Source organism: Amphiura filiformis, chromosome 9 (genome assembly GCF_039555335.1).
Source record: "Amphiura filiformis chromosome 9, Afil_fr2py, whole genome shotgun sequence".
In the NCBI taxonomy this organism is placed as follows: domain Eukaryota; kingdom Metazoa; phylum Echinodermata; class Ophiuroidea; order Amphilepidida; family Amphiuridae; genus Amphiura; species Amphiura filiformis.
The window spans coordinates 32,265,230-32,292,945 of NC_092636.1; the positions used below are offsets into that span (position 1 = coordinate 32,265,230).

Consider the following 27,716-nt stretch of genomic DNA (forward strand, 5'->3'; position numbering starts at 1 on the left):
CGGACCCATCGATATACCAAAAGTCAAAATATTTGGCCAGATTTCGCAAATTTTCCCAAAATTTTGGAGAAATTTCACAATTTTCCAAAAAAAAATGAGAACATTTTGAAAAAGGACCCATCCTTATATTGAAATTGGCATTAAAAAAGGAGTATTGGATACGAAAAAGGCTGAAAATGGTACAAATGTTTATGCACATCCCCATTTAGTTGAACTGAGTATCCACCTGGGACATGTAGTTGCTAAAATTGATTTTGAGTTGAGCCACAAATATAGTGTTACCTGATTCAGATGTAGATCAGATATCTGACCAATTTGTCTTGATTCGGCTTCGGGGGGAAATTTTATCAGCTGCCGATCTATATTACAATAAGATTAGTAAGAAAGCACTGTCTTTCATAAACTTTATGAAATTTTACACACTACAAATTGTGATTGGCCTTGCCTTTTTAAGATGGCCTTGTTACTAAAAATAGATTGGGGACCCTGATTTGTTTCTATTTGTTTTTCGAGATAAGGAAAATAGCGCAATTTCATGATTGATGTCCAGCAAATGCACGTTTTAAGCTTACTCACAAGACATGATATATAAAATTTCTGTATTCCAATCACCTTTTCATGGAAACAATTATGGGGGCATTTATAAGAGGGGGTGTTTATTACAGACAATATGGTAGTTACATTTAATAATAGCTGTATTTTGTTAACCTTTCAAGGGATCGGATAGCAACATAATTTCACAAAATCAAAATTATTTGATATCAGAAGGAGGGAGCTGAAGGACATTCCTCATATACAGACCATAATCAGGTGGTGGATGACATGATCGAGCCGGCAACTTGTGAAACCGCCCGGCCGTATGGCATTTTTAATATACTTTGGTTAGTTTTGTGGGGTTCATTATCGAACCCCAACCGTTTTAGCTTGTATTTATATTATTTATTAACATAGGCCTATTTGTTTGTGATATTTCAAGCGTTTTAAAATTTCAAAATAATCCCATTCAATTACACGGTTGACGATGAAAATTTTCTGAATTTAGAGAATGCAATGCGGCCACCACCTGACCGTAATTTGGTGTGTCTGATGTGCTCCCAGGTCCCACAAAAATACTGTGCAAATATTGTTATCCGATCCCTTGAGAGACTTGTTTTGTTTGATGGAATCACATTTCAGATGATTTTGTTTTATTATATTGTCAGGCCAATTAAAATGCATGAAATGTCCATCCCCTCCCAAAAAACCCAAAACTCCTCTCTTGCTAGCCTCATTCACCAGTGTTAACAATTTTTACCTGATTACCAGGAAAAAATGAGCGTAAAGCAACCCTTTGACATTTGAAATACTAATTGTTGGTCACCATTCGGTTAATTCCACCGTGATTAAATGAGGAAATGAAATGGCCACCTCGGTAATTGGGCTATTCCATTTAAAATCCACACTACCCCTGTGGAAGATTTTAGAAATACCTTCCACAGGGGGAGTAAGTTTTTCAGAGTTAATCATTTTGAAACCCATACCCCCCTGTATTACAGCTTTACCTATATCTTCCACAAGTGAGTATTTCAAATGGAAGTTACCCAATTGTGTATTCTATTCAAACTTGATACTCCCTCTATGGCAGACTTTAGCTAAATCTTCCACAGGGGAGTGTGGATATTAAATGGAATAGCCAAATGGCCACCTGAGTAATTACCTGTGAATTAGAGCGACAAGATAAATCAATTGCAATTTTCTTTCTGTTAAGTTTATTCCAATGTAGCAAACTGACAACCAATTAATTTAAATTAAGACTCTAAATTTGGATCATGGCCATCTCTGCTGCGATGATAAAGGACGAGAATATGTGCAGCTGATTGGCTGTCTCAGTCATATTTTATTCCGATTTACGAAGGATATGTGCCAATAATTGCTTGTTTAATTTTAGGAAGTGGAAATAAAGGTCCTTCGATCAATTTTTGTTGTAAATTATCAATCATGAGCAATTCATTATTATCAATTATCATGGCTATAAGTACAAATTCCAGAAAAGATGGGCATAATTTTGTCATTTGTAAAGATTAAAATTAGTCCTTGGCTTATTAAGGTTTGACAGCAATTTATTATTATATTATTAATTAATGACAAATTAGTTTGTCACTCAAATTGTACAGCTGACTTAAAATATAGGTATAAAGGAAAGCTTTGAAAATGTTCTTTAATTGTAAATTGTATAAAAAAAGGGGAGCAGAGAACATTTTAAGTGTCGATCCCAGGCCCTCAACAGTCAGCTACCTGCACAACGGATTCTTTTGTTCTGCAAGGCTCACTCAGTCATTTAATGAGGCAATACAAACGATCGAAATTGGTGTTGAAATGAGCAAAATTTTGAGTTACACCTTTTCAGTGTAAAAATTTTTCTCAGCCAAATGAAAAGCAATAATTTTCATTTTTTCAGTAAATGGCTGCAAAAACTATAATGCTTGATACTGATTTTTTTTTTAAATCCTGGTGTTAAACTTAGGCCTGAAATTCAGTCATTTAGTGTAAGATATTCGATTTTTATAGGCTTCAGCTCGGCCCGCGAGCTTTTTCTTGGTTCAACCTTTTAGCTTTTCAAAGTAATATAGTTCGCTAATGAAGGATTTTCCCCAACTTTCTAAAGCACATCACCGTGAGCTATATATCATAGTTTTGTCAGAATTTCCGTTTTGATTTCACCATCTTTCACTGAATTTCTAAATCAACACGTGAAATCTAAAGGCTAGTACTAGCATTGTGGATCGATATCCCTGGGTTTAATAGGAATACCGGCATGGCTATAGTGTTGCCAGAACTTCAATATAGCAAAGAAATTCCCAGACCTATAGCGCTCCTACTGATCATGTTTAACCAGAACACCCAATTGGGGATTTAATCGCTGGTCGGGCAATTGGCTTTCAATGAAAAATTGACCTGGATAACAACAAAGGAAATATCGACTATTTCAGCTGGTTGCTCTCGAGATAAAAGTACTCACCATTGCCTACTTTTACTTAGTTTGACATTTTCGGAGACTGAATGGAAAAAGGGTAAAACAAAAACGGAAATTCTGACAAAACTATAACATATAGACCCACACGATGTGCTTTACAGAGGTGGGAAATATCTTTCTTTAGCAAACTATGTTAGTTTGAGACACTAAAACATGAATTCCGTAAAAAGCTCGCAGGCTAATTCAAGGCCTATAAAAATCAAAAATATCACACTAAAAGACACAATTTGATGCTTAATTTTAACACCAGGATTTTTAAAAAATGTATATCCAAGCACCAAGTTTTTAACTGACATTACTGAAGAAAAAAAAATATTGCTTTATATTTGACCGAGAAAATTAATTTCATAGCAAAAAGGTGTATCTCTGAATTGTGCTGATTTTTACATGTATCGATCGACTTTTAGCGCGACTAAGCATTTCTAAAGAATTGGTTGTCCAGGCGGCAGACTGTCAACTTCCCTCTTAACCCTGGACACTGCTTTTTGCTATCAGAAGTTAAAGAAGAAACAAAAAAGGAGAGAAGATGAACAAAGAAGTCACTTGGCACCCACAAGATTCAAACCTTAGACCCCTCGCATGCCAAGCACATAATCCCCGGCCAGTAGCCGCAGGGGTTGCGCTGGCCTGGCCAGCGATTCCCTGAGCATATAGCACTGGTGATTGCATCATCGCATCCTGTGGGATTCATGCATGCACAGTGGTTATCTCTGGGTGTTTTGTGGTTTCTAGCCATGTTAGGGTTAACATAGGCCTCAATCTAGGAAAATACATGTTAACTAATTAGCCCTAACACCGGACACTGCTTTTTGCTATCGGAAGTTAACCCTAACCCTACCCATATTTTTTTTGCTATCGGAAGTTAAATAACAAACGAAAAAGGAGAGAAGATGAACAAAGAAGTCACCTGGCACCCCCGGGATTTTAACCTCTCACATGCCACGCATCCCTGTGGATTCATGCATGTGCCATGGCATGGTTATCACTGTGGTGTTTTCTAGCCATGTTAGGGTTAATTTAATCCGGATTGATCTTTTTCATTTTCAGACCACCACCAAAGCCGGAATCCCTTCTCCAAGATAGCTTCAGGAGGAGAACCAATACAGGTGGGAGTAGCACATCATCATCAGGAGAGAGTGGTATAGGACAGGCACAGGAGGCACATTATGTGACACCTACTGATGGACTGAGACAACCTACTATGACTGATGAGGTGTATGTCTATAAGGACCCTCCACCTCTCACGCCCAAACTTGAGGTACATATACACAATTGCTTATTTCCATGGGTCCAAAGTTGCTAATTTGAATTAACCCTAACCGCCTAGGGGCTTTTTGGCGACGGGAAGGGAAAGAAGGAAAGAATAAAGAGAGAAAAGAAGGAAAGAAGTTGTTTGCTCTGGGTGGGATTCGAACCCGAGACCCCTCGCATGCTAAGCACTCGGTCGGCGACACTTTGCCACAGGTCTTGGGCTTCGCTGGCCAGCGAAACCGTGCCTATATATCACTTAGGGTGATTGCGTCATCACACCACGTGGGATGCATGCACGAACAGCGCATATATCAAGTAGTATTTTGTAGCATTCAGGAGCGTTAGGGTTAAGGAAGCCTATACTGAGTTTCGATAGTGGTAACCTAACCCTAACCGCCTAGGGGCTTTTTGGTGACGGGAAGGGAAAGAAGGAAAGAATAAAGAGAGAAAAGAAGGAAAGAAGTTGTTTGCTCTGGGTGGGATTCAACCCTCGAGACCCTCGCATGCCAAGCACTCGGTCGGCGACACTTTGCCACGGGTCTTGGGCTTCGCTGGCCAGCTAAACCGTGCCTATATATCACTTAGGGCGATTAACGTCATCACACCACGTGGGATGCATGCACCTAACATCGCATATATCAAGTAATATTTTGTAGCATTCAGGAGCGTTAGGGTTAAGAAAGATATGTTGTATTGCAGTCAGATCACCTTTAATCCAAAATCTTAATCGATATATGCCTATATAATTGGGGGAAGGGGAGAAAATGATTAAGATTCTTTCATAATTTTGATCAGCAGGTCACTACCACATAAATATTCTGAAAAAGATCTCACCATCTTACAAAACACAGTGATAAAATAATCCATTATTGGCTTGCGTTCTTTTTAACGGCATACAAATTGACGCTATGCTATTGCTATGAAAAGACTCGCAAACTGAACAAAAAATGTGATCAATGGGGTATCCTTTGTCAATTGGCAGTTATTCAGTCTTAAATAGTGCTAAAAGCTGTAGGCAAGTTCGTTGCTCTGGTAGTGTAGCCAGTGTGCCCTAAAGATATCCATCAAGGAGTGCTTGGGCTATTCCATTTAAAATCCACACTCCCCCTATGGAAGATTTAGCTAAAGTCTTCTACAGAGAGAGTATGAGTTTTGAATAGAACAGACAATTGGGTAACTTCGATTTGAAATACTCACTCCAGTTGTGGAAGATATAGGTAAAGCCATAATACAGAGGGAGCATTGGTTTCAAAATGATTAACCCTGATCAATTACATTTGAAAAACATACTCCCTCTGTGGAAGATATTTCCAAAATCTTCCACAGGGGTAGTGTGGATTTGAAGTGGAACAGCCCAATTTGTGTGTGTGTACATACAGAGGGAGTGGGGATTTCAAAATGATTAACCCTGAACAATTACATTTAAAAAACATACTCCCCCTGTGGAAGATATTTCCAAAATCATCCACAGGGGTAGTGTGAATTTGAAGTGGAATAGCCCAATTTGTGAGTGCATCTAGTGTTCCCTAAAGAAATGCATCAAGGAGTGATTGTGAGTGCAAATGGTCAGTCACGTATGCACTCACTGCTAAAGTAGTTTGCGTATTGTGTGATAAGAGCACTTGAAGAAGCCATTGATTTTCTACATGGGATCTTCTTTTTTATGAGTTTATATTGTTAGTACACTTACAAAATATGTGAACCATAATTGAATAAATACTGATTGTACTTTCTCACTCTTTCCATTTTCCTTGTTTTTTAGGTTTATCATTAATATTTACTTAGAAGTGATATTGTTTGATTGAAAAGTTTAGCATGGAGAAATGATTTTTTTATAATCACAAACTTTTTTAATGGGTCCCCATTCATCTGGATAATCTGGAAGCTTATACTTAAAAGGCCATTTCGTGATCCACAGCCTCATCCCCCACTTTTCTCCAAAAAATTAACATTTTTATACCACTGGAAACCTCTGGCTACATAATGTTTATGTACCAAATATTTCTTACAAATTAATTCGTTTCGCAAAGATATAGTGAAATTTGAATTTCGTTCTGGTATACCAGAACGAAATTAAAACACATTGTCTATGGAGCAGTGCCAGTGTAATACACATAATCATGCATAACTCGCAAACGCAAAATCGGAATCAACTGAAATTTTGGGAATAAGCTTCTTTCGTGGATGTCATAAAAAGAGGCTGCTAGGATCACGAGATACTCCTTTAATTGTGTGCACTATATCCTGCCTGAATATAGGAACCTCAAAAGTCATTACTGATCTAGCGTTATTTACAGCGGCATTCTCTAAGGATTTGAAGCTTTTAAGGATTCTGCTATTTCTATGGAGACTCAATGAATAATGAGAATCTCGTGTTATTTAGTTTTCTCAAATTCTTTTGGGGTAATTTTCTCAACATTCTGCGGCAGTTTAGGGCTTTATAAGTAGCCTTTGCAAAAAAAGTTTGTGTAAAAAGTTCTTTCATATAATCAGTGTATATGTGATGCGATCAAGCAAAATCAGTCGGAACTCGGAAATATTGATTTTGAGATATAGCCAAATAAAGGAAATAATTCCTTTTGTTTCTTCTTGTTTTGGAAACTCTTTAATTGCTCATATCTTTGGAACTGGTTGTTCAATTTCAATGGGGTTTTCTGCAAAATCCAGCTTTGTAAATGGTTTTTACTATCCTGTAAGAAACTGAAAATTTATTATTGCCGAGTTCCGACTGATTTTGCTTGATCGCATCACATATGAGCCTACAAACTGTGTAGACTCTTATTCATCTGGGTATGTTGAAATTAAGATTTTAATTTATAATCTGGTCAACCAGACATACCTATTTTCGATGGACGAACCAACATTAATTGCAACTAAAACCTTTCAGAGGGGTTGTGATGGAAATGTGAGCATTATTTTGCATTTGTTTGAGTTTCACAACAACAAGAACCCCAGTCTGGCAGACCCCCTTGAGTAGGCTAGTGTAGTGTTGAAGTGCATCAGTTTGTTATGGCTACGAACATAGACATACACTTGAATCTTAAGTATACGCAAATGTTATGAAAAGCAACTGCAATCTTGCCTGCATAATTTCTTTAGGTTTTACAGGGTGTCCCAAAACAATTATACTCAATTAAGTTTTCGGGCGGGAATACTGTTTTCTGAGACATGATTCAGATAAAAGTATTCCCGCCAAAAAATTCATTTGGGTACCCGAGTACATAAATACCTGTTAGGTGAGAGCCTTAATATAAAGTCAGCTTTAGTAATACAAAGCAAATGATTTAAAACTTAACATATTTCTTGTCTGTTTTATCATTGATAATGTAGAAAGCACAGGCAGCAGCACTACAAGCACAAGCAGCAGCACAGGCACCCAAAGACCCGCCAACATTCGAAGCCATTGCAAGCGCAAACATCCCGCCACCTGCAGCAGAAGATGTTGCAGCGGACAAGATAGAATACCTGGAGCTGGACCACGCTAAAAACGAGGAGAGTGCACCTCCGAGGCCACCAAAACCGATTAGTTCAACCACAGTGGAATACTTTGATCTGGATGCACAGAAGACGAAAGCTTTACAGGACGTGACGGCAGAGAGACAGAAAGAGAGTTACAACAAAGCTACATGATGACATCGTGGGTGGGGTTAGCGTAAGGACGGTGTATGTGCAAAGGCTGCTGCATGTTAGATTTGAAATTACATTTGCAACTTCATCCAAACACTTGATAATGTTGATCTTGTGAGGCATTGGGTTTGAGATTGTTCATCAGGTGATAGCAGTGATGTATCGTTCAAGTCCGGACTCAGACTTGAGCCCACTTTTTGCCGGACTCCGATTTGGCTCAGACTCGGGACAAGGTGGACTCGGGTACAAGTCTGGGTGATAGACTGGATGCATCTCAAGTCCCACTGCCCTTAATCTTGGTACCTTAACAGTGATACAAATGTTGAATGACAAGCGGCAGCTATTGCACAGGCAACAGATATATCAACTGCTCAGTGCCATAAGTGGGTAAGCGCAATAGCTGCCATGTGAACATTTGACAATTTACACACAGTATATTGTACTCATCTACACATGGCAGCTATACACAGCAGCTATTGCACTTCCTTGACTCACATGACATGATGATATATGCATATTGTACTGAATGATTGCTGTTTATATCATGATATGTTGTAGCCCAAATGTTACAGGTACATAACGTAATGTTGACAGTGACATAGTGTCAGACATACTCATTGTTTGGTAAGGCCAACCCAAAAATCCCACCATATATTCTAGAAGGGGTTATTGGTTTGGTCTTCAATATTTTACATTGTAGCCTTGCTTGCATCTGTTGTATTTGAAGATTTTGGTTCACCTCAAGTTGAGTAATGACGTAGGTGCGTGTTTCGCCCGGTGTTTCGCTGGTCACAGTATTGAAATGTGTATGTAAAATTAATCATGTAGAGTATATGTGACCATCCAGCACAACTGAGCCCTGAAGTCGCCAATCATCATTTTTGAGATATTCGACCAAAATATTCTGCTTGAATTTAGCTTTAAAATGATGTATATCATGTCTATAATACTTGACATTTAAGAAGTGAAAAATCAATAAAACAGTCAATAAATCCTTTGCTTGCTATTGTTTATTGTTAAGTTCAATGGAGCATATCTCAATAGTGGCACTGGCGACATCCGGGCTCAGTTGTGCTGGATGGTCACATATATGCAATATATGAAATAGCATTGACGTCACCGAACTTGAGGTGACCCAAAGTGTATGTTAAGTGTATGTATATGTTTCACTTTTAAAATAACATGTTACAGTATCCAAACCTATGTAACTTTGCAATGTATTATAAGTTGGGTATCACTGATACATTGGGGGACATTTTTGCTTCTTCGAGGAAGTGACATGAATGCTTTGACCTACATTGGATCCATGCATAACAACATGTTGCCTTTGTGCTCAAGGATATAATGGGATATTCAAGTTGAAATCCAGGCACCTAGGGGGTATACTTTTCAAATGGCGTCACCCATTTAGAAAACCACATTTGAAATTCACACTCCCTCTGTAAGATATTTATGTCATATTTTCCATGGGGTGTATGGATTTCAACTTTAATAACCATGGATTCATAGCTTTAAAGTGCCTATAAAGGCGGCCTTTTAGAGAAAAAGATATCATGAGAGTGACCATTTGTATCTTAATTCATAGTGATAAAAGTTTTATTAAATTGTCAATTGACTGCTTAGTGCCAGAAGTGGGTTAGAGCAAAATAGTTGCCCCTATGAACATTTGGTAATTTAAGTACAGTATATTGTACTCATGGCAGCTATTTCACCTTACTCACTTCTGGCATTAAGCAGTCACAGAAATGGGTAGGTGCAAATAACTGCCCTGTGAACATTTGACAATATCCTCACAGTATCTTGTACTCATCTACAAATAGCAGCTATTGCACTTACCCACTTCTGGCACTGAGCAGTCGAATTGCATCCAAAAAGGAATAAGTAATAACCCCAGGGTAATCACATCTATTGCTTAGCAATATGAAGTGCTGTGAAACAGCTATACTTGGTTCAACAAAAGGAATTGAAAATGAAATTTACATGTTTGATATATAAATTAATATTTTAAATATTCGCCAGGTGCTTCCTGGTTTTTGTATGTTCACTCACCTAAATGTGTCCATTATATTTCTAAACAGAGAGCCAATATCACGTTTATACTAGTTAAAAGTTGTTTGTGAATTTGACTATATTCTGAGTTAAGTCTATGGATTATCATGAAGTAATTCATGAAGTAATTCAAGAAGTGAACGTTTACTCTTGGCAGGATTGGAACTTCAGCTGAAGTGTAATTGGAGTCACTATAATACTCCTTTACAGATACATGTTGCAGACAAAATTTCCCTTTTATTGGTGCCTGTGCACTCAACAGTTTCAGTTGAGGTTTTGTATTAAAAATTGTAGATATGCTGATAAAACAGTAGGGATGATTCAAAAGTTCACTCAAGTTCCATTTCAATTTCCAAATGTATCAAAAGTTCACAATCGTCTTGTTATGGTTGAATTATAATAAGAGGCCACTCTTGTTAAATACATGTTTTATACAGTGTAAATATTGGAACTTTTCAAGGAATGTTTTAACAGTACCAATAACAACTGTGACAGGTTTCAATTAATACACGTACTAGCTGCTTCATTTTATGTCTTTTTATGAAATTTACTCTGTTGAAAACAACAGAAGACTGCTTGCTTCAAAGTATGCACACTGTACATAAGCATTTGTTTTTAATTTCATAATTCTATGTAGTTATGCCACATCGCCAGGTTGAGTCTGTCAATTGCAGACGACATGTTAAAAAAAATTCAATTCAATATTGTCAGAATTGTACTTTTTCATGACCATATTTGGAATCAGTATGAAAAAAGGATCACAATGAGTACAAACAAGCCTAGTATTGGTTCAATGGTTCTTGAGATAGCTCTTGATATTGTGAGGAAATATCTCAAAACGTGACTTTTTATGTTGAAGCCTGTTGAAAATATTGATATATTTGAGGTTGTGTACAGTAAGTACAAGTGATGCAGATCCAATATCGATTGATTTGATCCATATTTAGTACACATTTACACATCGTCGTTTGGCAGGAAAAACATCCTGTGTCATTGGCCCCTGAACATGTTTAAAGCAAATGCTCCTATGTAACCTGTTGGCAGTTTTCTTTTAAACATGTTCAGGGGTCACAAGCACATAAGACGTTTTTCCTGCCCAACGACGGCATACTTTGTGTAGTATTCTGTAATATGAGGTATGTAATTCGGATCTGTTCACAATATGGCAAGTTGAGACCAAAGAATTTGAAATTCCATGTTAATGGGAAAATCAGTGCATCATTTGTGACATGATCTGGACCATGGATGCCAAAGGCAGTTCATTTGAAGTTAAGATACAGGCAAATAAGGAGTTAAAATGCAATAAAAATACACATTATAAAACTTGATAATTTTAGAACCCACTGTATGCTTGTCCTTTGATGTTTTCAGTGTATGATAGCCTTGTATGTTTGTTATAAGGTAATAATTATAGTAACTCAATTTTCAAAATTACTTCCTTTGGCCTCTATGGACCAGATTGTGTCACATTTGTGCAAAAGTTGGCAGTCACTAGGATCCACAACATGCTCATCTATGAAGGGCACAGTTCTTTAACCCCATTACATTTGTACATTTATTGAATAACCTTTGAAAATTTGGGTACAAAAACTCATACTCTGCAACTTGAAGTCAAATTTTGCACTTTCATTGTTTAATTGAGGTTATTGAACTATGCCATTGGGATGAGGCCATTGTGGCCCATAGGGATTGTGCCGCTTATGGAATAAAGCTGTGTAACAATCTGTCAATGAAGTTTCCCCACAAAGCTAGTGTCATTTTTGTACAAAGTGTACCAAGAATTATCCTAACATTAGAATACATATGGTCATCAGAGAGGTGGGCACAGCGGATACACCCAGTGTGCATCACATAATGTGCGAGTGAAATGAGCTTTGTGAGCGCAACTTGAAGCTTATTTAAATTATTCTGAATATGTTTTTAAAACAGATAGTTACAATGCATATTTTGCTTTTAATAGCACTTGTTGTTTTAGGTGATAAACTTTTAATGGTGTTAAGTTTTAGTATTTGTTTTGGCATAGATTGCATGGAGTACTATTAGGGATTCAATCATGTTTCACCGTTGTTCATCACCGATTAACAACGATGCACGGATGCAGTTGTTAATCTGTGATGAACAACGGTGAAACATGATTGAATCCCTTTCAACAACGAAAAGAAGAGTTCGCGTATACGCTACAGTAAAAGTGTTGGTTCATCACAGATTAACAACGGTTGGCTCCTGTACAAAGGTAAAGGAAGAGTTGTTGAATTATCATAATAGCGCTGGTCTCTATAATGCCTCGATATATAAACTGCAAATTTACCAGATAAAATGAGCCCAGGTTAAGAGGAATCTACACAATGGATTATCTTACATGTAGAATTCCTGGTAAATGTCAAAATTGCATTTATTTCAGATAATTGTAATACTTTAATATAACACCTAACTGTGAACCATCTGTGTACATAGTATCAAGCAATAAGGTAAAAACTTTGGGGTCCATTTCAACTTTTAACCCTTCCTAACTCAAGCAACCGTTCGTAAAATTACGAATACCCAATACTAGACGTAACTTTACAAAGGATCCCTGAGGTAAATGCCTATTACTTACGAAGGGTACCGTTTGTAAGTAAGTTTAGTGAAATGGGACTGACGGCTTGTTGTAAGTTACAAATGATTTCGAGACTTACAAAGTTTCGTAAAGTTTAGTGAAATGGACCCCTGTAAATACAACTTTAACCAGAGTGATCATCAGTATAAATTGGAAGCTATTGGGCTGTTCCAATTGAAATCCACACTACCCCTGTAGGTAGATTTTGGAAATATATTTTATAGAGGGAATCTGTTTTTCAAATGTAATTGGTCAGGGTTAATCATTTTGAAACCCATACTTCCCCTGTTATGGCTTTACATATATCATACACAAATGGAGTGAGTATTTCAAATGGAAGTTACCTAATTTGTCTATTGTATTCAAAACTCGTACTCCTTCTGTGGAAGACTTTAGCTAAATCTTTCACAAGGATAGTGTGGATTTTAAATGGCATGGCCCATTGCACACATGCATGTTTGCTGTGATTTCTGATTACATTTTCAATATCTGCACACAATTGCCGTTATTCGTTGACAGCTTTTGTAAATAATTTCAGTACTGATGTTTGTCATACTTTCCTGTATATCTGTCAAAAGGTGGATGCTTCATCAGTTTACAGTCAAAATTTCATTTGAATGAATGCCAACAGCTGTACGCAATCAGACCGTAATCCTATATCGCGTACAACAAGAACACATGACCATGGACACAATAATGAAAATACTAACCAATCATGAGTGAGTTGGCATGGTTGGATTCACTTAGGCATTACGCATGCATGCGGGCATTCATCACACAGTGTACGCGGAGAATCGTCACACTGGTGACAGCTGTGTTCATTCAAATAAAATTTCTACTGTAGAATATATTCATCATGACCATCTTGATTTTGTGTTAACCAGGGGCTTGCTTCACAAAGACTTATTATCAATTGCTTAGCAAGTTTGTTCTTAGTGTGATAAATCAACTTGAGATCAATTGTAAGTGTTTTGTGAAACAGGCCCCGCCTTGATTCTCTAAAACAAATTCAACCAAAATCTATAGGCGATCATGATATAATATTGGATGGCTGAGCATGATACCATAACATATCGGATGAGTCATATAAATATCGGACGAGCCAACAGCGAGTTCGATATTTGTATGACGAATCTGATATGTTATGGTATCATGTTCAGCCATCCAATATTATCATTATTAGGTTTTGTTAACACCTAATAACCCTGAAAACATAATAATATCAAATATCGAACGACTAGAATATAGAAAGGATAGTGCTTACATTTAGGATATCACATCTGTAAATACGTATAATTGCAATGATAATAATAGCTCTAAACAAGCTCATATCATATCAAACCTTAAAGGAGTATTTTGTGATCCTAGCATCCTCTTTTTATGACATTTTTCAATAGATATCCACGAAAAAAGCTTATTCCCAAAATTTCAGTTGATTCTGATTTTGTGTTTGCGAGTTATGCATGATTATGTGTATTTCACTGCTCTATATAGACAATGTGTTGTAATTTCATTCTGCAAACAGATTTTACGATATTTTTGCTAAATTAATTAATCTGCAAGAAATTTTTTGTACATAAGCATTATGTATATGTAGCCAGAGGTTTCCAGTGGTATAAAAATCTCAACTTTTTTTTGATGCTGTGGATCACGAAATGCCCTTTTAAATAAAGGCACAAAGGTAGAGCCCTTTTCATTCCATTTTATAGCCCTTAAAATCACATCCCCTCTTGTACAAAGACAAGTGACCCCTCCTCTGGAGGAGTCTTGCCAAGTGACTTGCTAACTTGTCTTAAAGGGGAACATTTTGGGTGCATTTCAGAAGTTGCTGGAAGTGACTGGCGGTGGGTGAGAGTGACCCCCAGACCTCTTTCTCCACCCAAATAATATTGCTTTAGAATAACTTAAAGGGCCACAATAAGAATGTTACTATATTTGAGTCATATCCACATTATAGACTATATATTTTTCTATTTGAGAGAAATGTGGTATAAATTGGTATCTTTAATGATGTATGTTAAGGGATCTGGAATGAGCGTTTTGAGCGTTTCGACAGTATTTTATAATAATAATATAATAATAATAATGATGATTTATGTTTATGTTGGACATGAGAGCAGATCAGACATATCAAATTGCGTTCTGAATACGCAGAATGTCTTTCTGATATCAAATAATTTTCATTTTTTGAAATTCACGATACAATACAAATTTTATGACAAATTATTAAAATTTTATATTTTTCACATTTTTGATGTATAACAGTTCTCGAAGTAAATTTTATAAATCTAATGGTATATTCTTAAAGTGTATGTAGCTGGGAGGAAGAGCCGACGATCAATGGACAATTTTGACCTTTCATATTGAAGATATGGATTTTTTCCCAAAAAAGACCTAATTTTCTTTGGTGTTTTGGGGAAAAATCCATATCGTCGCCAATAATGAAAGGTCAAAATTTTCAATTGATCGTCGGCTTTTCATCCCACCTACATACACTTCAAGTATAAATCATGAGATTTATCAAGTTTACTGAGTACTGTTAAATATCAAAAATATCAATTTTAATGATTTGCCATAAAATGTGTATTACATTGCTAATTTCAAAAATCAAAATTATTTGATATCAGAAGGACATTCTTCGATTCAGAATGCAATTCGATATGTTTGATGTGCTCTAATGTCCCACAATAAATATTGTCCAAACGTTCATACCCCATCCCTTAAGAGCATAATGCAAGGGAAAAAGTCATGGATTTCAGGATGTGTAACCGTGAAACAGGGGACTAATGTAGGTGTCAAAAGGAGACTTGAACCTTACCCTCCTCAAGCCCTTCACCTTGATTCACTCTTCAAAAATTATTTTAAGTCAAAGACCCCGTTTACACAGAGAGAAGTCAACTTCAATTGCGTCATAGAATTCAGATTACGACTAAGGATTAGCATAAATTATTTCTTGACGGGGTGTTTACATGGTAGGCGACTTCAAAATAAATTGTGAATTCAAACTTTATGCCATCACTTACTCATGTTTCAAATTACCATTATGAAGTCGACTTCTAATTACGTGTTCGTTTACACTGCAAAAGTCGACTTTGAAGTCGACTTTGAATTCGACAAATGTTGCTCGGTCATCATTTGAAGTAGAGTTCAAATGCGACGACCCTGTTTACACACAAATGAAGTCGAGTTCAAAGTCGACTCGACTTCAGGCTCTGTGTAAATGGGGTCAAAGAATTACCTTCTGTCCAAAAATGTTAGTTCAAGATTCTCCACAAGAAAAGAATAATTAGATGAAGATTCACCTGATCTGTGAGGGCTGGGTTTATGTAAAAGCATATAAACACATCAAAAGAAATGAGTCCCCCTCTGAACATGTCGTCATAACATTGTAAGGTTTCGTTTTGTACCAATAAAACTAACTTTTAAATAATTATAAGACTGTTTACTAAGTGCTGTGTGAAAATGAGAGATTTCCATGACTTCAGGGCTGAATGAGCCTAAATTGAAGGCAAAACTGCCCTTTTCAAAAGTCACAAAGTAGGCCTATATGCTTGTCACAAAAGTTGATTCATGGCTTGTTACTAATGGAAAACCCCATGTGTTTGAGTGCAGGTTAAAATCCTCACCAAGTGAACATTTACCGTAGGCTAATGTGTATCGATTCTTGATCATTCAGCCATGCAAATCCCCTTGGTGCCGAGTTCAGCACAGTGAGTTGTAAGATGGCCAGTTCCATTCCTTGTCCCAATACGCCTTGCAGTTAACAAGCATAGGCCTACTTTGTGACTTTTGGAAAGGGCAGTTTTTGTCTTCAATTTGGGTTCATTCAGCCATGAAGTCATGGACATCTTTCATTTTCACAAAACACTTGGTAAACAATCATATAATTATTTTTAAGTAAGTTTTATTGGTACAAAGTTTAACTTTACGATGTTATGACGAAATTTTCAGAGGGGGACTTATTTTTTTTGATGTGTTTATAACAATCTATGTCAAGATTAGTCAAAGATTCACCTTTGCCATTATTTGTTTGGTTGAAGACTCACCGCATCTGAAAACTCATTGGGTCAAGATTGTCCACCAATGTAAAGATTAGGCACATTTTCACCAAAAAAATGACCTTAATCTCCCACATAGTGGGTGTAGATTTCAAATGGAGTCACCCATTCAGGTAACCCCATTTAATATTCACACTCCCTGTGTGGAAGATTAAGGTCATGTCTTCCATAGGGGGGTGTATGGATTTCATCTGGAATAGCCGACATGTTTGCTTCTGGTTTCCCAACCGACCTTAAAGAAATCCAGCTGACTCTGACAATTTGAGAAGTGCTCAGAAAAATATATTCATTCTTTTCTGTTCTCCCAACTGATTGTTGTTGGTTTTTTTTAAATATATATATCAAATTTTATTTTTGCTCAGAAGTACTACAAACTTAGTTACAGTAAGTTTTTGTGACAGATAGGAACAGCTTTGTATTTTTCATGTGAAAATTGACATTTTGAAACAAAATCAACCAAATTTCCTTACATTGGTGACACTATATATAACAAGATAAAAGTACCACTGACTGACAGACCCAATTTGTCACAGACACCAAGGCAGAAATGATCAAGGTGTTGTTTTTGCTCACTGACTGACTGACCCATGTGTTCATGACAGTATTAAACTTAATTCTCTCCACGCGGGTGTCGACTGCAGACAACAAGTTTCAATTTTTTTCTAAAAAATTCACAAATTTCAGAATTGCATGGCCATATTTGGAATCGGCATGAAAAATGTATTGAAATGAGTACAAGCAAGCCTAGTATTGTTTCGGTGGCTCTTAAGAAAGCTCTTGATATTTTGAGAAAAAAATCTGAAAACGTGGACTTTTTATGTTGAAGCCTATTGACCACCAGCATGCAGAGCATTAATGATGGACAAAGTGCCAGTGGTGTGGGTTCCTGTCTCATGATCGGAAGGTTGTGGGTTCTCCCAATTTGGTATTTTCAGAAGAAGATCATCTCTATCTGTACGTGAAATTAACACCAAGGCAAAAGATCCCATGTGTGCAATAAGGCGAATCTTTACGGTACATTGATACATTTCTTGTCAAATAAATAAATTTTCAAGGGCTAAATTTTACCTCAATATGATATAATGGAATATTTTGTTCACAGATATAAAATATTCATTTGCCCTCTATTATTCAGAGTAAAAATTTAAGTACTTTAAACATGTTGGGAAAAATTGGAAAGTCACAAAAACATATTTTTCAACCAAAATATCTCAGTTCACGTCACTTTTCAGAAATGACAGCTGGTTTCAACAGATAGAGAAGACATTAACGATTAATTCTAACCCAACTGGCACCTCTGTCCAAAACTGTTGCATGGGACCCTTTGTAGCCACAAAGTGGCCTCTCTTATGATAGCCAAGTGGCAGCAGGTTGTTACAGATAGATAGCAAACAGATTAATACAAAACTGAATGAAGACCCTGTGATGATGTTGCATCATATCAGAGACTGACGTTTTTAATTTGACTTTAACAGCTGAAACTGTTAGATTTTTTTATGTTAAGAATTATTACCCATATGGTATTGTTTAATTTGCAATTTCTATATTTTATATATCAATTATTTTTACATAATTACATATTTATGTTTATTTGATTTAATATCAATCTTGTGCGTTAGGTTATTGCATTGTGTAAAGGCAAAGAAGATATCTGACCCTTCCCAGAATCCTTTGCAATACATCAATTCATTTCATCAAATGACACTCCCATATTACTTTACACGGGTTCCCTTTGTTTTCATTTCGAGAATAGACTGGCTGAACACGGGTCCATAGTCAAGAAATAAACATATTTTGTAAGATCTGGATGTGATCTGTTCATTGAGTACAAATCAGTACAAAAAAAATTGAAATGGGAGAAATGCATTGTGGGAAGTGTAAGCTATCTTCTTTGGTGTAAAGGGATCAAACTCAATAAGTCAATTGTCATTTTACAGTTTATATCATTGCCCATAATAGGGACTCACTCAAAATTGGGCTGTGGTAGGATTTCATATGAAGAGTTTATATGCCAGAAATGATATATGCCATGTCTGCATACATGCCTTGCAGTGGCGTAGCATGGGCCATCCTATCGGGGCACAAGCCATTTTTCGTTAATTTTCCAATGTGATTTTCTGAAATTTTGGATCATGTTACACCACTGATACCTTGTGTTGTTCTTTAGTATTATTGATAATATAATACAAAGAAATAAGAAAGATTTCCTGATGAAAGACGACTAGTTTATTTATTAAAATGAAATAACCATTTTTTTTAAATTGGCGCACAAAAATGTATAGTTAAAACTTAAATGTACTATTTAATATAACTAACAATAAGGCTTCCTAAGCTCTCCGGCTTAAATCCAATTAGTCCTATATACCAGTGCTTACAATTTCACATCGTACATCATCTAGAAAGATGAATCAATAAAATGGATCCACATTGGTAGGGCTAGCCTGCTGGCTTAGGAAGCCTGACCACTAGTCAAGCTTTGAGAAATCGGACCAATGTGTTTTGTATGTGAACGCTTCATAATGGATGATCCACATTAAAATGTTCCAATGCACAATCTCCTGGGAACAAGAAATTATGAAAATAAGGATCAAACCAAAATGAAAAGCAGCTAATTTCTAAATTGAAGAGCAAAAAATAATGATCAATAATTACTTGTTCAAACATATCTACTTCCAAATATTTGTTGTATTTTTCTGTAAGAGAATTCATCGTGCATGATTTCAAAACAAAAAATGATTAGTGTCGGTCAGTACTTCCCAATAATGCATGTATCCAAATAAAAATGTAGCAATCATGAGACCAAACTATTTTACAAATGTATAGAAATGTTTATCATTTTCAGTAACCCGATAGTTTATTATGGACTTATTTTAGAACTTCTGTGTCCTATGTGAAAACCTTTCTTATTGGGTTATTCGTTTAAATTCCATTACCCCTGTGGAAGATTTTGAAAATATCTTCCACAGGGGAGTATAATTTCAAATGGAATTAACACATTAGGCAGTTCCATTTGAATTTCACACACCCTCTGAGAAATATTCAACCTGAATCTTTCACTGAGGGAGGGCGAGTTTCAAATGGAGCTGCTATAAATGTGTTCATTCCATTTGAATTCATACGCTCCCTGTGGAAGATATTTCCAAAATCTTCCACAGGGGCATGTGGAATTTAAGTGAATAGCCCAACTGTATATTTGATGTGATTGTAATGAATGTTATTTTGTGTATATGATATGTCGAATTCTTATGATGAAATATTTGTGTAGGGAAGTAAGTTTCCTTTCATGTTTGAGGCATTCATGGTATAATCATGATATAATAATTTGAATAAAATACTTCTATATATTATGTATATATATAAATATATATATAACCTCGTATATGTATTGCAAGTTGTATGTTCTTTGATGTGAGAATGCATCAATTCATATCCTTGTATGTTTTATCCCAGTAAACACAAAAACATTTTTAATGGATATTTCATTGTGGTCAAAACGATTTTGTAACATTAATTAACCCTAACCAAACCAGGTCTCGCTAAATCTCACTATTAAAACCACTGAACGTGCATGCATTCCATGTGATGCAATGACTTAAAAGTCATATATACCTAGGGAAGTGGGTAAGTGCAATAGCTGCCATGTGTAGATGACTACAATATATTGTGTGTAAATTGCCAAATATTCACAGGGCAGCTATTGTACTAACCCACTTCTAGCACAAAGCAGTTGATTTAGATCCTGCTGTGATCACTTCACAATGGCTGGCATCTGACATCTTTTCCAAATTGGTTTTATAACAATTAAAATGGCTCCCACAGCTTCTAAGCCTGCCAGTGTGAAAAATGCCTGGTAAAATGTCCCTGTTGTCTCATAGATCCATCCTGAAAGAAAAAAAATCAAAATAATGTTATATAAAAACTACTCTTGGAATATATTTATAAATATTCAGCAAATATCGTTCCGCAGAGTATTTTAATGCCGGCTTATATAAAGGATACATTCAAATCAGTTTGAAACTTGCTGCAAAATATTAAATCATGGCTACAAGCTATTATAACACTAGGATCCACAACATGCTCATCTATCAGGGGAACAGTTCTTAAACCCCAATACATTTGTACATTCATTGAATGACCTTTGAAGATTTGGGTACAAAAACTCATGCTCTGCAACTTGAGGTCAAATTTTGCACTATGATTATGTAATTGAGGTTATTGGACTATGCCATTAGGATCAGGCTCTTGTGGTCCATAGTGTAACTTACCCGTCAAAGGACCCCCAGCAAACAGGCCAACTCCTCTCGTCATAAAATGAAGACTGATGGCTCCGGAAAAATCCATATAGTTATTGGGAAACATTTCCTTCAACAAAGAAATGTACAATGGCGTGAAAGTACCAAGGAACAAGCCGGTCAGAAATGAGACGACTGCAAGTGACCAATAAGAGGTAACAAACGGATATACCAGGAGATTAACACATCCCCGAAAGTAAAAAGCCCGATTTGTAAATGTGCTGAACATATGCCACGGTCAAGGAAAGGACCAGCTGAAATGCGCCCAGCTAGCGTCCCCACCCCACCAGCTGATGAGAGAAATGATGCGACTTGGCTGTCGAATCCTATTTTCGATGCATAAGTAAAGAGAAACAGCATCCAACCTGTCAGTGCAGCTTCTTGCAGAGTAAAAGCAAATAGGTAAAGGACCAAAGAAGGGTTGTGGACTACAGTTGAAAATCCTAATTTGTCCAAAAAGACTGTGAAGCAGTTAGATCTGTGCTCAGAAGAATTGCCTATCATATTTTGACTAGCAGTACTTTTGTATGAATTTTGCGTCTCTCGATATTCATCGTCGGAGTCTGATATATCACCTGATGATTGAATAATGTTGTAATCTTGTGCGTTCTTATAAAGTTCTACCTTTGCTTGTTGTTTCATAGCAGCCCCGGCAACGCAGATATTAAAGCTGACAACGCTGGATACCAACAAAGCTCCACGCCATCCATAATATGAAATGGCTAATTCAACAGAGGGGGGCAAGACGATCATTCCAACTGCGCCTCCAGCAAAGCCAATTCCATTCGCCGTGTTAAAGTTATCTTCAAAGTATTCCGTTAAAATTAAAATTTTTGCTGTTAGTGGTAAACCAAGTCCAATGCCTGTATGTGATTTAAATCATTGGAGGTTAATACATTTCAGAAACAAAATATGTGCGGATGTTCTTTGTGACGATCATGAAAAAGCAAAAAATAGAAAATTTGGTTCTTAAAACACCTACCCCCAGCAAATTCCACTAAACTTATATCAGAGAGATTAATATGTAGGGATTCAGAGACTGGAAAGTCCTAAGCTCCAACAAATTCCTAGTTTTCACCTTAGTAAGAAATCTTGAACTTCAATAAAATTGGGCTATTCCATCTAAAATCCACACTACCCCTGTGGAAGATTTAGCTAAAGTCTTCCACAGAGGGAGTATGAGTTTTGAATACAATAGACAATAGGTAACTTCCATTTGAAATAGGGAAAGCCACAGGGGGAGTATGGGTTTCAAAATTATGAAGCCTGACCAAATTACATTTGAAAAACATACTCCACCTGTGGAAGAAATCTTCCATAGGGGTAGCACAAATTGTAAACATTTTCTGACTTTTATCTTTAATAATTATTTTTGCTGCCCTTTCTTCTTCTGCCACCCCATTATTTTTGTTGCCCTCTGCTTTTACCCCGGGAGGCTCACGCCCCAAACCCCCCACAAATTTCAAATTTCACGATATCTTTGCTAAACGAATTAATCTGCAAGAAATATTTTGTACATAAACATTATGTAGCCAGAGGTTTCCAGTGATATACAACTCTCAACTTTTTTTGAGAAAAGTGGGGGGGGGGGTGATGTTGTGGATCACGAAATGCCCTTTTATGTCCCTTAATACTGGTAATAAGTCACTGTTAACGGTTATAAATCGCTTATTACCGTAATAACTCAGTTATATCCGACTGTGTGAACACGAGTGTATCCTATTTAATATACACAGTAGTTATAATTAATCCCACAGGTGTTCTGATGCATGTGTAATCACTAATCACACATGAATGGAAAGATTAGATTGCTGATTTCAAAAGTCGCAAAAATGAGCACCGGTATCCTTAAACAGAAGTGTGGTTAAGCAGAATCACTACATGTATGTGGATCCACTTTCTATCGCTGCAGCTGATCGTGTTCATTGCAATCGGACACTTGCATGATAATTCCCGGGTTATACTCAGGCACCCGGTATCAGGAAAATGTGCATTTATTATAATCGAACTTTTTGCAACTTTAGTAGTGAACTCTTTTATTTAACGTGTGCTCATTCAAGCATGAAGTCACCTACATATATGAAATCGGTGTTTTTGATGCTATGAGTGCTGATGATGAAAATCTTTTTAATTGAAGAAATACTTTTCAAAAAATAGAAACAAATTATGTAGTTATTTTTGTTTAACTTTCGGCAGCGTAGCTGTATCATTACCATAAACGAATCTCCTTTCTAGCTGTCTTGTATAATTTGGTATAATCAGAGAGAGAGGGGCGGTCAATAAGTTCGTAGAACAAGGTACTTGAAAGAGTACTAGCCAAATTCTTTCTATCTCTTTCTTGAGCATGGTCACTACATACCTTAATGTACCCGTCGCAATTTTTCTTGAAACCTTCTATGTCAACAAAATGGAAGTCTTCCGATAGCTCCTTGAGCCACTCTTCAGTGAAGGCTCACCAGCATTGATCACCAGCAAACCTGATATTATGAAGGTAGGACTTAAAATTCGAAAATAGGTTTCACTAACTGGAGGCCATACCTGAACCACAATATGGTTACTTTAATTAACTGACCCTCTGTCGTGAATGGCAGATTGACAAACTAAGAATAGCGTACAGGACACAATCCGAGAACAGCCACATTTCTACCATCAACCTTTTTCACATGATGACTTGCTTCAATTTGCTATCAAAATTGTATGATATATGCCTATGATTGTACTTTCATTTGGCAAATGATCTGTCATCAAGATTATCCCTGGATCTCAGAAACAGCGATGAAGACCTTGCACTACGGTGACCGAAAGTGATGATCTTCTTAGGGTGTGAGATCCAGGTGCTTCCACTGAATTCACTCATAATTTCAGTGATTAATGTATGCCTTATCACCTTTAGCCACATATAGATTAAACTTGCCTTGGTCCTCATTCTAAGTGTAAAGAAGGTGTGGACCTGAATATGTCAACATGTATTAATTTTGGACATGAAGATTCCGGGACTCCATCCAGAAGACACCCTGTAATACCCAAATGTTAATGGATTAATATTGAAAACGCATTCATCAGAGTTGTCATATTTTGTGGCAATCTCATCTTTCTTATTTGGCTCTTTATTCATTACCAATGTCACTGTACCAGCGCCAGATATCATTAGTGGTGACGCTAGCAAGTCTTTTGAACCTTGGATGATCTTCCAGGACGCTCATTCCATTCTTGAACTCTAAGAACCATTTCCTTGCTGTTGAATACCAAGGACTTCATTACCATTTACATCAACTCTACATTGTTAAAGTTTATTTGAGTTTTCACCACCATCGGGAGAAATTTCCATGATGACCCCCTCACTTCTGGTAGTAGGCTACCTGTAAATCCATCGAGGTAGGCTTCCTCTGAAGAGTGTCCTGCCCATACAGTGATGCAAAAATATAATATCTTTGCAGTAATGTTTTGAAGGAATAAGCTTTCAAATGCCAATCCAATACCGTGCGACAAAGTTAAGTAGCATACCGAGTTCTACGAACTTTTTGACCGGCCCTCGTAATACGTGAATGAAATAAGGGATGACACTTACTCAAAATGACCATGCTGATATGAAGGTGTAGATTCGTCGTTCAGAAAGACATACAAATAAGACCAATGCCTGACATTAATCCACCACAGACAACAACTAAACGGTTGCTCGATATCAGTGCCAACATGCCCCATATTGGCGCTGCAAGATATAAAAATGGAATTCATTAAAAAGGCATTTCGTGATCCACAGCCTCATCTCCCACTTTTTTTTTTTCTTTTTTTTAAAGATTTTTATACCACTGGAATCCCCTGGCTACATGATGTTTATGTACCAACAATTTCTTGCAGATTTTAAAATTCGTTTAGCAAATTTGGGAATAAGCTGTTTTCGTGGATATCAAATGAAAAATGTCATAAAAAGAGGATACTAGGATCACGAAAGAAACAAAGCTAGCACAAACTTTGCAAAAGTGAAAACCAAAACCAATAATAAACCTAAAACCAATAAAAAAACTCGGACATGATGCAGAAATGATTCGGTGCACTTTTAACATGCTTAAACCATGTATAAACAGCTGGATTTTTATAGGTTGCATATTCTGATGATTTCATGTATATATAACTCTACAGACTTTAATGGTATAGGCCTAATGGATTTTTATAAGTATAACGAAGCTCTTCCAAAAAACGTGATAATTAAAACCACTACAATAGTTCCTATATACGAAAGCATCAAATTTTCGACATTTGTATATAAGAGTAACTTAAAAAGTAAACATGGTAAATGATGGCAATTATTCACAAAAACAACAAGAAAACACATAATGAACTTGAAGTTCGCAGCCTATATATATAAGAGACATAGTGCAGTTTTGTCCACGGCAAATTCACCGTGACCTTTTCAGCCATAAACCCGCTTAGTGAAGATTAAATCGAAATATGCAGTACTAAACCATTATAGTAATCCATTGTCCAATGCAAATTTCTTACCACGTGATAATATTAATCCAATGAGCAATCGAATTGTCCGCTACGGTCGACTAATCCAATCGATAATGACGCTATTGACATGTACGAACGGAGCTCCACTGACCGAGTTTTGGGGTATTTTTCACTGAAAGGCAGCTGTTTGCTATCATTTACTCATCAAGGCGGACCACCGTTATTATAAGGACTATGCCAATTATTTAAAGATTGACATGTAGAGAATAAGCCATACTTGATTGACAGAAAGTACCGGTACTAAAATTTGTACCTATATGACGGTTTTATGACACCAATCTTCCAAATATTGACCAAGCCAGGGCTGCCCGGTGAAGCAAAATGTGCATTGTATTTTGCATTGTATATTGTCATGTACGGGCGGAGCTCCACTGACTGAGTTTTGGGGTATTTGCTATCATTTACTTATCAAGGCGGTCCCCCGTTATTATAAGGACTATGCTAATAATTTAAAGATTGACATGTAGAGAAAAAAAACATACTTGATTGACAGAAAGTACTAAATTTGTACCTATTACGGTTTCAGAGCACCCTCTTGCAAATGCGACTCAAGTCAGGGCGGCCCGGTGAAGCAAGATGTGCATTGGATTAACACGGGAGTTTGGATAAGATGTAGATTTCCTTTCTCATACAAATGTATGGTCCCCCGTTATTAAAGCTTTTACCGGGTTAAAAATTCAGATATTTTGAAACATAGAGAAAGTACTAAAATCATAGCTTTTATACTTTTTGATATATGACGCTAACTAGTTCATCTCCTATATCTACAACACATCGCTACCAGTACGGGTTAATTGCCTATTGTGAGTGCCCCTGTGTTGTGTGCATGCATGTAGTTAACAATAACTGCATGATGAGTAGATTGCACGGGCGTTCGGCATGAAATCGCAATCTCTCTAATGTCCGTATACCCCCGTATACGTACGGACAGCAGTGCAAATGACGGTCCATCCCTTTGATTTGTGACGATTCTGAAAAAACAGTGGCTTTTTTTGACGGGAATAAGCAAATTGCATCATAGTGTGATGATTCTATTTAGCAAATCCTACAAATGTGACCCGTTCCGAAAAAACCAGGAACAAGTCGCATTTTTGGCATTTCATAATTTGAATAAAAATGTAAGCACGGGACAATAAGCTTCAAAATGATACCTAAAATATAGCATCAGTACTTTTCAAGATTTTGTACCCCAATTGATATTTTTGCCAAATAGTTAGTTTGTGTACTGTGCTAATTAGTTTCCTGCCTTAAGCGCGCTTCAGACTCCGTATTGTACGTATATTGTATGTACAATATTTTTCGTGACGTCAAAAAGTATTGCACGTCCAGTATATACGTGCCACGACGAGTTGAATCAGATTAAATAACGCGCTATAACCCTGACGGTTCATTGTTTGTCCAAGCGAGGTCACCCGAAAATCTATGCAAGAGAAATTTCTACTGCTGCTGATGAAAAATCCTAGAGTGCGTTTGGAGGTTTTTTTTTGCACTTTACCAGTAGGCCTAATAAATTCATTAAAAAATAAAAATAAAATAAACATTGAGGGGGAATGTTTTTACTCACTGCTCATCTGATCCACTTTCCCAGGAAACTATAAATACCGATACTTCTTAGTTTTTTCCCTGACTTTCCAGACATAATTATGAGTAAACATCAAATTTAATGTTTACAAAACAATCAAATATATATACATTCGTTTGCATTTTGTACATTAATATTAATATTAATAATGTACAAACATTAAAAAAGGGGCCTAAGAGTATGTCTATTTTAATCATTCCGCAATGCCCAAACATATTTTATAATTTTATATGAAATCGTGTAAAAACAGACCACTTGTAAATCTATGGAACCTCAAATTCCAATCAAAAATAAAAACAACTTTGTTATCAAATACGCTAGGCCTATACATTGTATTACAGGAATTTAATAGATGGTGCATTTTAATAAATAAATAGATTAACACGGGTAAAGGAAGACAACCAGGATCAGCGTAAGTAGCCGGAAGTCGACAAAATGCCAAAATGTGACAAAAGCCACAGCTGAGCAGGCCTCAAATACAAGGAGCCGCACTGTGACAAATAAGCCAATAGTGACAAAACAGCCAACTCTAACAAAGACTGCTGTAGAGGAACCTACAAAGAAAAGGAGCTCCAGTGGTATTAATATAGGAACCTGGAATGTCAGGACGCTTAGGACGGAAGGTCACTGGGAAATCCTCCTTGATGAGGTTAGAAGATTTGGTCTTGACATCCTTGGACTCTCAAGTGAAACACATCTGACAGAATCCGAGACACTCATCAACAAAGATGAATAC

The 27,716-nt window shown here is 36.6% G+C and overlaps 1 protein-coding gene across 1 annotated transcript in view; it reads left to right on the forward strand.

The window, feature by feature from the left end:
* Window positions 1–8,989, forward strand: part of LOC140160883 (uncharacterized) — a 108,878-nt gene extending 99,889 nt beyond the window's left edge. Inside the window, 2 exon segments of the mRNA XM_072184215.1 lie at window positions 4,061–4,271; window positions 7,595–8,989. Coding sequence (XP_072040316.1) covers window positions 4,061–4,271; window positions 7,595–7,894 — 511 coding nt within the window. The 3' untranslated portion in view covers window positions 7,895–8,989.
* The last annotated feature ends 18,727 nt before the right edge of the window (window positions 8,990–27,716 follow it).